The sequence below is a fragment of the Mus pahari genome, chromosome 7 (assembly GCF_900095145.1).
Source record: "Mus pahari chromosome 7, PAHARI_EIJ_v1.1, whole genome shotgun sequence".
In the NCBI taxonomy this organism is placed as follows: Eukaryota; Metazoa; Chordata; class Mammalia; order Rodentia; family Muridae; genus Mus; species Mus pahari.
The window spans coordinates 53,607,032-53,620,152 of NC_034596.1; the positions used below are offsets into that span (position 1 = coordinate 53,607,032).

The 13,121-nt window shown below is 38.3% G+C and overlaps 1 protein-coding gene across 1 annotated transcript in view; it reads right to left on the reverse strand.

The window, feature by feature from the left end:
* The window catches only part of Slc25a21 (solute carrier family 25 member 21), a 463,351-nt gene that overhangs the window by 123,197 nt on the left and 327,033 nt on the right, over positions 1–13,121 (reverse strand). Inside the window, exon 3 of the mRNA XM_021202516.2 lies at positions 11,875–11,958. Coding sequence (XP_021058175.1) covers positions 11,875–11,958 — 84 coding nt within the window. The remainder of the gene's footprint in view (positions 1–11,874; positions 11,959–13,121) is intronic.

Below are 13,121 nucleotides of genomic sequence, written 5' to 3' on the forward strand. Positions count from 1 at the left end.
CAGATACATCCATTTGCCCAAGAATTTCATAAATTCATTGTTTTTAATAGCTGAGTAGTACTCCATTGTGTAAATGTACCACAGTTTCTGTATTGTTTCTTCTTACCCTTTCTCCATTTATGCACAACACTTGCTGGCCAGCCAAAACTTCAAATTGTTAGCTACACAACCTTTTTTTTTTTTTTTTAGAAAAAGAGATTACAATTGGCCATCTATACGTACAAATTCTGCGTCTGGGGAATCAATAAACTGTAGGTCAAAAATCTAAAAATAATGTGTGCGGGATAGTTTTAAGTCACCTTGACTCAAGCTAGAGTTATGTGAAAGGAGGGAACCTCAATTGAGAAAATGCCTCCATAAGACCCAGCTATAAGGCATTTCCTTAATTAGTGACTGATGGGGGAAGATCCAGCCTATGTTGGGTGTTGCCATTCTTGGGCTGGTGGTCCTGGGTTCTATAAGAAACCAGACTGAGTAAGTCAGGAAAATCAAACCAGTAAGCAGCATTTCCCCATGGCTTCTACACCAGCTTCTGCTTCTAGGTTCCTGTCCTGTTTGATTTCCTGTCCTGACTTCTTTCAAAGAGGGATTATGATGTGGAAGTTTAAGCCAAATAAACTTTCATCCCCAACTTGCTTTTGGTCATGGTGTTTCATGACAGTAATAGTAACGCTAACCAAGCCACACTATATTTGTATTGATTATAAATAAAGACTTGCCTTTGGTTGTTTTCTCTTAAATGATGTAGTATAATCATGTATAACATATTTATAGTATATTTGATATTATAAATTATCAAAAGATGACTTAATAGCACCATAGGTGAGGAGGACACAACATCTGCCCCAATACCAGGGAGTAACTGGGACCAGCTGGACCCAGGCACCCAGGAACTCTGCCTGACCAGTGGCACAAGTTCTTTCCTGTCTGGGCCAGTGCCCTGAGCAGATATTGGGTAAGAACTCCACAGTCAGTCCCACAACAACCAGAGCAAGCTCTATTACCAGGCACTCTAACACACCCAGGACCACAGGATCACAGAATTACATGATCCCAGGAACTTGGTCACACCAGGATCTTAGGGTCCCAGAGGCTGCTTGACTCCTAGGAGCTCTGACATACCCAGGATTCCAGGATCCCAGGATCACAGAGAGAGCTGAACTCTGAGGAATTCTGACACAATCAAGATCACAGGAAGGACAGGCTCCAGTCAGATATAGTGAGGGCAGGTAGCATTAAAGATAATCAGATGGTGGGAGTCAAGTGTAAGAACATAAGCAACAGAAACCAACGTTTCTGTTGGCATCATCAGAACCCAATTCTCCTACCATAGCAAACCCTGGATACACCATCACACTGGAAAAGCAAGACTCTGATCTAAAAATCACTTCTCATGATGATGATAGAGGACTTTAAGAAGGACATAAATAGCTGCCTTAAAGAAATACAGAAGAACATAGGTAAACAGCTAGGGATAAAAAACCAGAAAAGAGGAAACAGAAGAATCCCTTAAAGAATCACAGGAAAACACAATATAACAGGTGAAGGAAATGAACAAAAGCATCCAAGATCTAAAACTGGAAATAGAAACAATAAAGAAATCACAAAAGGAGACAACCCTGGAGATAGAAAACCTAGGAAAGAGAACAGGAGTCATAGATGCAAGCATCACCAACAGAATACAAGAGACAGAAGAGAGAATCTCAGGTGCAGAAGATACCATAGAAAACATTGACACAATAGTCAAAAGAAAATGCAAAAAGCAAAAAGCTCCTAACCCAAAACATCCAGGAAATCCAGGACACAATGAGAAGATGAAACCTAAGGATAATAGTTATAAAGAGAATGAAGCTTTCCAACTGAAAGGGCCGGTAAATATCTTCAACAAAATTATAGAAGAGGGCTGGAGAGATGACTCAGCACTTAAGAGCACTGATTGCTCTTCCAGAGGTCCTGAGTTCAATTCCCAGCAACCACATGGTGGCTCACAACCACCTGTAATGGAATCTGATGCCCTCTTCTGGTGTGTCTGAAGACAGGTACAGTGTACTCATAAAAATAAAATAAATCTTTAAAAAAATTATAGAAGAAAATTTCCCTAACCTAAAGAAAAAGATGCCCATGAACATACAAAAAACTTACAGAACTCCAAATATACTGAACCAGAAAAAAAATCCCCCCGTCACATAATAATCAAAACACTAAATGCACTAAACAAAGAAAGAATATTAAAAACAATAAGGCTGGGCATGGTGGTGCATGCCTTTAATCCCAGCACTCAGGAGGCAGAGGCAGGCGGATTTCTGAGTTTGAGGCCAGACAGGTCTACAAAGTGAGTTCCAGGACACACAGGGCTATACAGAGAAACCGTCTCGAAAAACCAAAAAAAAAAAAAAAAAAAAAAAAAAAAACAGCAATAAGGGGAAAAGGTCAAGTAACATAAAAGGCAGATCTATCAGAATTACACAGACTTCTCACAAGAGACTATGAAAGCTAGAAGATCCTGGGGAGATCTCATGCAGAACCTAAGAGAACACAAATGCCAACCCACACTAATTACCCAGCAAAACTTTCAATTACTGTAGATGGAGAAAACAAGATGTTCCATGACAGAACCAAATTTATACAATATCTTTCCATAAATCCAACCCTACAAAGGATAATAGATGGAAAACACCAACACAAGGAGGGAAACTACACCCCAGAAAAAAGCAAGAAAGTAATCTTCCAACAAACCCAGAAGAAGATAGCCACACAAACATAATTTCACCTCTAACAATGAAAATAACAGCAAGTAGAAATCACTTTTCCTTAATATCTCTTAACATTAATGGACTCAATTTCCCAATAAAAAGACGTAGACTAACAGACTGGATATGTAAACAGGACCCAACATTTTGCTGCATACAGGAAACCCACCTCAGTGACAAAGACAGACACTACCTCAGAGTAAAAGGTTGAAAAACAATTTTCCAAGAAAATGGTCCCAAGAAACAAGCTGGAGTAGCCATTCTAATATCAAATAAAGTCAACTTTCAACTAAAAATTACCAAAAAAGATAAGGAAGGACACTTCATACTTGCCAAAGGAAAAATCTACCAAGATGAACTCTCAGTTCTGAACATCTATGCTTCAAATGCAAGGGCATCCACATTCATAAAAGAAACTTTATTAAAGCTCAAAGCACATATTTCACCTCACACAATAATAGTGGGAGACTTCAACGCCCCACTCTCAGCAATGGACACACACTAAACAGAGACACAGTGAAACTAACAGAAGTTATGAACCAAATGAATCTAACAGATATTTATAGAACATTTCATCCTAAAGCAAAAGAATATACTTTCTTCTCAGTACCTCATAGTACCTTCTCCAAAACTGACCATATAATCAGTCACAAAACAGCCCTCAACAGATACAAGAAGAGTGAAGTAATCACATGCATCCTATCAGATCACCAAGGACTAAGGCTGGTCTTAAATACCAACAAAAACAACAGAAAGCACACATACATATGGAAGCTGAGCAATGATCTACTTAACAATAACTTGGTCAAGGAAGAAATAAAGAAAAAGCTTAAAGGATTTTTAGAATTTAATGAAAATGAGGACACATCATACCAAAACTTATGGGACACAACGAAAGCAGTGGTAAAAGGAAAACTCATTGCTCTAAGTACCTCCAAAAAGAAACTGGAGAGAGCTAACACTAGCAGCTTGACAGCACACCTGAAAGCTCTAGAACAAGACGAAGTAAATACACCCAAGAGGAGTAGAGGGTAGGAAATAATCAAACTCAGGGCTGAAATCAACCAAATAGAAACAAACAAACAAACAAACAAACAAACAAAAACTGTACAAAGAATCAACAAAACCAGTGGCTTATTCTTTGAGAAAATCAACAAGATAGATAAACCCTTAGCCAGACTAACCGGAGGGCACAGAGACAGTATGCAAATTAACAAAATCAGAAATGAAAAGGAAGACAACAATGAAATATATCTTAAAATGATTTTTCTGCTTGTTGAATATTAGCAGCTGGAAATATTAAAATCATGTTTGACAAACATCATGGAAATATTTTGATAATTTTTCTCACTGGGTTTGAAATCAGCATTTTCTTAATGTTTAACTTCAAGAGTTTTTGCTATTTTGAATTTTTTAAAATATACGTATTGATAAAATTATTTCTCTCCTAGAAACACTGATGATCTTTTTTAAGTAAACTTATAGTTAGACAATGTACACAGATATATAATGCATTTTAAATACTCTCTCACTATGTCAGATGGTATCATATAAGGGCTTTTAAATACATTTTAAATGATTCATTTTTATTATTTTATACTTGTATACTATGCTTAATTCCCAAATAATATTTTGTATGTTTTCAAACACTTTAGTATTCAGCAGTATACATAGGGATCCTCAGTTATTGATAGTATTAAATGTTTATTAATGATGCTTTTAGGGTTTGAAAGGACATGAATATAAAAGTTGAACAATTTTTTATGTATTATTTGATTCTCAAAATACTCAATATTATCCATGTTTGATGTATAAAATGCATTTAAATAATAAAAAACTTCATAAAAAATAAAAATAAGTTGGCTTAAGGTATTCAAAAGGGTAGACACAAGATGTACAAATTCTTGAGGGACGAGAAAACTATAATTACAATCACTTTTACCACCTGTCTGCCTGTGAGTATCAGGTGTAGTAATGCACATGGACATATTTCATAAATGGCAGAGGCCAGAACACAGTTTTAAATACAACAGTACTGTAGGGAGAGTGTCTGAGCCTTCCTCTTCCATCTGGAAGATGTGTGATAAACAAAGCCAGCATCAAAAGACTATTCCAGAACGGCATGAGATCAGCAATGAAGACAGAATATCAACTCCTTTATCCTACGTTGTTAAATCCCTATGTAGGATAACTGCTGGCATCTTATAATTATCCTGGAGTCAATCCCCTGGAGACATCAAAGAAGACAGATAATAATGCTCAATTGTGGATGATACATATGCATTATCATTCTTAAATGAGCTGTATTCCTTTGACAAATTGTTTATACTTCAGTACATCATACTGAGAAACATGCATACAACTTGACAAAGGAACAGAGATCATTTAAGAAAGATAACACTGTATCTATGTCATCCATAATTGAGCATCTCTTGTCTCCCTTTTCCAAATAGAAGAAACAGAAGAAGTCAATGGCTCCAGTCTGCTTGATGTCATATTTTGAGATCTACAGTCAGATAAGAGTGTGCAGGTACAGGATGAGGAAGTCGCCTATTCTACCTGAGCTTAGCAATGCTGAATGGACGAGCTGATTTCTCTTTAAAAAAAAAAAAAAAAAAGCAGCAGCATCAACTAATGGACCTTGGGAAGCTGCAACCTGTTAGGTGGTAAAGCTATTGATTACCGAAAGAACTACAATTCACAGCTTTGGGAAGAGTTAGCTTTGCCCTGTCTGTTCAGCACCAATGCTTCCCCTTACAGGAGATGAGTGGCAGTTTCAAGGCAGAAATAGAGTAGATCTGTTTTTCCAAGACTGCCTGAGAGCCAGCTAGCCATGTTAGTGGTTCAGCAAACCACTTTTTGAAAAGGAGACTCACTGAGACACTTTAGCCAAAGGTCTTTGAGTGAGTCCACTGATGAAAAATAGAACCTCCAAATCTTACCAAGTTGTTGATTTAGACTGGCAGAATCCTCCTTCCTTTGTCTGTGTCACCAGCCACTCACTCCCTTTCTTAATGAAAACAAGAAGGAGTGATTATACCTCCTGGGGCTGTGCCATTTATGCCGTCTGAAAGGCACTTAAATGAGTGGCACATTATCTCACACATCTGGAGTTTACCAAATTAGCCAATTATGCTGGAGCTCGTAAAATGAGGCCTTAAATGTCATTTAACTAGAAAATATTATAATCACCAAGTGCTCTGATTGTAAGATGATACTCGGTGCAGCATCAGTGGTTACGGAAAACAAATCGCAAAGCAAAACACAGTTCCGATGCTCTCCCCAAAGCAACCACATATTTTCTACAGCAATACTTTCTGAAGAATACCATATTTCGGAAGGCACCAGCAATCAACATGTTTCTCATTTGAAGCTGAGTTTAATCTGACCTAGTTGTTTCCTAGTTACTGGCCTTGAGCATACCAATGCCCAAGAATTATTGTCATAAGAGACCTAAGGATCGTACAAGATGAGAGCTGACTGACTAAAAACCACGAACTTACGCCCTTGGCTGCAAGGAATGTGGCATGATTGGATTAAATCCTGAGTTGCAGGGGCTTGAGGTGGTGCCACAGAATCACCAAGATTTGGTTGACTGAATATATACTACTTGTTGGGGGCTTTCATAGTCACTTGAGGAAGAGACAAAGGATGATTTAAATTGCTGTGTGATTTGAAAGCAGAAATGCCAAAAAAATTATATAATAACTACTTGAAAATTGTAACTTTATACCTACTATTTCTATATCATCTTCTTCCTAATCAATAAGTAATAAAATGTGGTCTTTTAGTGAAAAGTAACACAGTATAATAAAAAAGAAAACATAGTTATGATATGGTCATTAACTTCTCTGATCTTCAGTAACCTCAGAAAAAAAATACAAAATGATGTGCTGATAGGCTGTGTTGAAAATAACATATGAGAAACCCTGGAATACTGTGTGCAATGCTGATGACATTACAGATTGTTCTATGTTCTCCTTTCCATGTCCTATAAGGATAAGTTAAGTTCTGTTAAATTCCTGGTTTTCTCTTTATTTCAGGAAGAACAGACACTAGAGCAATGGTGGAAGAATAGGGGTGGAGGTGGGCAGACTGTCCTGACTTTACTAACATAATCCCCACCTCTTTCTAATGAATTGGAACATTTCAGCCCTCCTCTCTCCCCTCCTGCTTCCTTCTGCAGGGCTCAGCTCAGCTGAGGAGTAAAAATAGCATCTTCTCCTGTGAGGACCACCTTCTGCAGGGACACACATAGACAGGGATGCCAGGAAGGTCGGCTGCAGGGACACATGGGGACAGGGATGCCAGGCATGGCTGTTCAGGTAAGCTTGCATGTGAAACATATTGGCTTTAAAGGCCCCTAATCAAGTTGGCTGTGCCTTTTGTCTTTTAGGATTACTGTATTACAGTAGATGGACCTATTTGGGTAGTTTACTTCTGAGACCAGAGAGAAAGAAAGAACCATGGTGACAGGGACAAATCTCTTATATTCGTTTTCTGAATCCCCCCTTTACATTAGATGCAGCAGCCTCTTTGGTGAGAGCAGGTTATGAGAATTACAAACTATGAAAACTTGTAAAGGTTAAAAAAATTTAAGTTAAGTGACTCTTTAAATCTGGAATAAAAAAAGCTACGTCTTTAACAAAAGTGCAAGCTATGTGTTTAAGAAAACGCAGGGTAGAAGGAAGAGAGCCTGCAGTGGCTCAGCATGGCCTTCTTTATAGTATGCCGAAATCTGGACACTTTGCTGAGAAGAATAGTAAGGACCCCTTCCTATGCCTACACATGGAATGTGGGTGCGCAGAACCTAGGCAAACGAAGATTGTAGTCTTTAAGCTTTCAACCCTTTTAACCTAGAGAAATGCGATCATCAAATGAATAGTGCTCTCATCCTGGATCTCAAGCAGACCTCTATGCACTGGAAACCACGCCTGCGAACACGGTACCCTCAAAAAACCAAGTAAGGAAATAAAAATCTCTTACTTTTAGTAAGAAAAGATTAACAGTATATATTAAAAGGCTTTCTTTTATTCAGTTTTGTTTGTTGGTCTTTATTTAGTTTAAAGCTATTAAGTGATCATGCTGGGCATCAAAATCTACATGCTTCCTTTTCCTTTGTATTTTTTTTTATTTAACAAATATTTCTATTTCTAAGAACAGAACCCTCTGATCTTTGGGCAACAGCATGCCCAGATCTACAGGCACCACAGAGAAATGCCAATTTGCTATAGAAGCAATTATATATACAGTATAGGAAAAGGCCAATTTTGTTTTACAAGGACCACACACACTGTGCGTTTGCTGTATTATTTGATATCAAAGCAGAGACATCAGTTTTCCCTAAAACATAAATGAAGTAAAGAGCCTGGCTGAGGATCACCCGTATCTAATTCAGGGATATCCGTTACAGTTTACAGAGCTTACTAATGCTAACAGGACTCTTCCTGTAGAGGGACATCTCGGTGACTAAATATGCTATGATTTCTTTAATTTTATATATCTATTGAGCAAAGCAAGCACCAGTTATAGCCCTTGTCATCAATACAGGCACGCTGGTAATGTCTGGCTCCTTGTTATCACATCACAGAGTGTGGCCCTCAGCATGACTCAAATGACTCAACCGTCTCGGTTTGATTTACAGCAGTGCAGTATAGCTATGAGGACTTCCAATCACGTGTGTAGTAGACTTACACTGTCTCTCCTCAGACCATGCGCTACATTGGGAATGCAAAGCTAAATGAGAAATGGCCTTTAGGGAAACATATTTTGAGGGTTTAGGATGCTCACGACAGGGCATATTTTATGCAGCGTATATATGGGGACGGAGGGAGAACGATCCAGCATATGCCAGAGAAAAGGTGGTCGGGGTGGTGAAATGTGAAGTCGCTATTATTGAATGAAGAGGATGGATTAGGAATTCCAGGAAGACAACATGCTAAAGTTCTAAGAGTGATAGGTGAGAAGCCTGCACACCTCTCTTCCTATAGCGTTTCCTATAGCACATCTGTGTATGAAAATGAGCCTGAAGAGGAAGGTACAGGTGCTAGTAACAGCTCTGCACACCATGACAGGGACTTGAACGTTATACCACAAGACAAGTTTTTACATGGTCCCAAATTCTTTGCTGATACAATAATTAAAACAGTATGGTACTGGCAGAGAATGTGTGATGCCTGCAAGCAGTTAGACAGCGCAAGGAAACAAAAGGACATGGGAACAGTGTCCAAAGCGAAGATGGTGAGCTCGTACAAGTTCGTTAATTGAAGTGTACAATCCACTCTTAGTGAATGAAGTGTGGGTTTTTTTTCAAGTGATATTTGGATAATTGAATCGTTTAATAATGAAATATAATGCTTATACACAAGACTATAGCAAGAATTTCTGGATGAATTAAAAATGTCCATATAGTCTTGTAGTTGAGAATGTGATTTTTTTTTGTTCTTTTAGTGTGCTATGTAGCTCAAAGGAAAAATATATATTATCACCAAAATCATGATATGGAACACCCTAAACTCTAAAACCACTAATAGATTACAGTTGTAAGATAAACGTCACATGAGTAAAAAAGCTTTTGATATATGTAATAAAGAATTTTGTATACAATATAATCTATACTAACTTCCTACAAGTTAATAATAATAAAAAAGGACTAATCCAAGAGAAATAGGTAAAAGCTACAAACTGTTAATTCATGCAAGAAATGACCCTAATGATTTAAAACTGTGTTGAGCCCCAGTAATATTTAATATAACTTTATTTCTTATGTATCAGACGGCAAACAGGAGATGCATGTTACTGACAGATTGCCCAAATAATATTCATATTGTCCCACTTTAGGAGAGTGAGAAGAAATGAAAATTTTTAAATATTTAGGGCACAATGCCAGTCCATACATAAAAAGTAATTTCTTAGTATAAGTAAAATAAAATGTACATGACAGTTGGTCTTACAGGTTCATATGTATATAAAATGTGTAAGCATATAAATATATGTTGTTTACAATCGTGAAAATGCGGAAAAATCACAAAGAGATTCATTTTATAAACTATAGTACACAGATAAATAAATTATATTGGCATGGTGAGATAGCCATCATAGAGTTTTTAATGAAATAATAATCAAGCAAAATGGCGTGGAAAGTGTCACCTGACAAATGAGGAATTGACTTCAATGGTGAACTGCCAGGCTTTCAGCCTAAGTAGATCTAGCTTTGCATCCGATACATCCCTAACACTTGATGCTAACCTCTTTAGTCTTAGTTCCTTTATCTGTCCTACTTCATAGAGTTGCATGGGGAATTCAGAGTATGTATACCGATCTTATTTAAACTGACACTAATGTAGAGACACTTGCTGACAGTCCCGACAGCCCAAGTTCAGTCCCTGGAACCTACATGGTGGAAAGAGAGAACCAGCTTCCATAAGTGGTCCTCTGATCGCTACACACAGGCTGGGGTTTATGTGCACTTGGGTGGGAGTACACACACACACACACACACACACACACACACACACACACACACAGAGTAAATCTCATCTTAACCCAGAGTGGCTGAAATCATGACATCAATTGATAACAAATGCTGATAAGGAAATGGAGAAAGGAGGGGACCTACGCTTTACCACTGGTGCAATGACTCTGGAAGTCATTGTGGAGACCCCCTGAGAAGCTATGAATCGATCTACCACATGACCCAGCTACAGTACTCCTTGTCATACTCCCAAAGGACTCCTTATCCCACTATACAGACTTGCATGGCCATATTTGCTTCTGCTCTGTTCGCAATAGCTATAAAATAGAGAAACGTAAGTGCAAATGTGAAGTACTATTCATCTTTGAGAGGAAAATGAAGTCATGGAACTTGCAGGTAAATGGATGGATCTAGAAAACTGTTTTGAGGGAAGTGACCCACACTCAGAAAGATAAACATTGCGTGTCTCCTCTTTTTTGTGGTTCCTAGTTCCATTGTTTTCTGTGACCGAGGGGCCCTTTTCTTTCCCCTTGTCCTCCACCCCCAAGATGCTTCCTTCCATGCTTTATAATCTGTGAGTGAGTCTTACTTCTGAACTCTGTGTTTGACGCCCTTAATTTTTGCAGATTTATTTCAAGTTGGGCTTTCTTTAGTGATTATATTTCTTTGTTACATTCTGCTTTCATGTCTTACTTTGACTTTTTGAGCTTTCACAGACTTCATTATGGGGTTTATCCATTCTTCCCTGAAGTCCTTGAATATATTCATAACCTCTATCTTTTAAGTCTCTCTCTGTGCTTCAGCTGAATCGCATTTCTCAGGGCCTGCTGTAATAAGGTTTCTGACTTCTAGAGGAGGCATATTGTCTTGGCACAGACGTGTTGGTGTTTTGTGTTGGGGCCTAAGCATTTGGAGTTACATCATTTGAGGTGTTTCTTGGGGTCAATATCTGGGCATTGTCTGTTCTTTGATCTTTTCTTTTTTGCTTTGGATCCTAGGCAAGTGTGGTGGCTTTGTGGTCCCAGAGAGAGACAGTGCTTCTAAAGGTCTGAGAGTGATACGGGAATGGAGATAAACTAGAAAAGAAGGCTGAGAGGGACCGTGGGAAGGATGGAGTCTGGGATCCGCACCAAGAGGTGGAGTTCCCTGGCAATGAAGGTAGAAGAGGAATGGACTCCTGCAAGAAGGCTTCTACAGGACTAACAACAAGTCTGGAGAGATGGTAATAAAAGACAGAAAGGCCAGTAAAAATCAACTACATGACTCTAAGTCCAGGACAGTCACTGAGGTATTCCTGGTAGAAAGCGTTTCGGTGAATGAGTGGCTGACTCTAAGGAATGGAGGTGGGCTAAAGAGGAAGGAATGAATTTGGGTATTATATTTAAGTCCTAAAGTAAAAATAGCTGTTATGTTTAGAAAATACAATTGAGAAAACTTTATAGCCTTATAGTAGTTTCCACTATATACATATTTGATTTTCATTCAAATTAGGAAATTATATAAATATAGGAAGGCACACTTTTCAGAATGTTTTTCCTAGTAAGACAAGGACAGGAAAGCAAACTATGGTGAACAAGAAAATCTGTCAAGTGCAAGGACATTAAAATGACCACATCAATAGACAGACCATGTACAAAAGAGGTCACATACCCCTCTGTTCGGAAGATTGTCTGAAAGCTGCCTCGCACGGTTCTATAACTTTGTGGGTCTGTTACACTTCTCTGCACCTGGAACCTAGAAAGAAATCAAGCAACAACAGAAAAAAAAAAACATTAAACATTTCGCCAACTTTTCTTGTTTTTAAAGTTTTAAAAATGTAGCACTTCCAGAGTAATTTAAAATATTTTCATCATTACTATAGATTTTATTACTTTATTGTTCTCATATAACCTTTACCTTATTTCTGTTATTACCTTATTGGTATTAATTTGTACTTTATGAGACCTTAGGTTTCTGTTTCTTAGCCAGGGATATATACCTTAAGGCATTTAGATTTTGTGTGTGTGTGTGAAAATCATGCACAGATACCGTACATTGTCTTAATCTGGAAGAAAAATCTGAAGATGTGTATGGAAAAAAAATACACAGTACAAGACTTAATTAATGTTCCACAATAGGTATTTAATACAGAGTTCAGAAGGACAGAGGAATTAATACGAGTTGGATTCTGAGTGTGAACTTGGGACTAATTCTGCCAGACAGGGGCTTGTAGCCTTGCAGGTGCTTGTCGGGCTACAGTTTACCATCGCCACGTCACCACGGACAAGGTCTCTGCCCAAGTGCATTGATCTGCGCGTGGCTGTTGCTCAGGGAAGATGTCTCCATTTCTGAAAGCTGTCCTCTTTCATCTGTTGTTTTCAAGGTGTCATCGTTTATCCTCCACTGTAGTGCACCGAAGGCAGAAACGACACGGCAGCTTACCTTTGCTTTGTGTTTGCCGTGGGGTTTGTTTCTAAAGATGTGATAATAAATGTTCATTTTACTACATGCCACTTTCAGTACACTCTCCTGTTTATTTAGTCTGTTCATCATGCAATTTTATCTTTTTATCCTACACTCTGATTCAAAGTCATTCTCCCTCCTCTGCTTTTTGCCACAGTTCCATCTATTTCCTTTCTTTCCTTTGTAGCTACTTTTTAGAACTACCCCTTTTATTATCTAGTTCAAAATATTTTCCATATTATTATCATTATTGTAGTCACTCTCCTCCTTCTCCTTCTCCTTCTCCTTCTCCTCCTTCTCCTTCTCCTTCTCCTTCTCCTTCTCCTCCTTCTTCTCCTTCTCCTTCTCCTCCTCCTCCTTCTTCTCCTTCTCCTTCTCCTTCTCCTCCTTCTTCTCCTTCTCCTTCTCCTTCTCCTTCTCCTCCTTCTTCTCCTTCTCCTTCTCCTTCTCCTTCT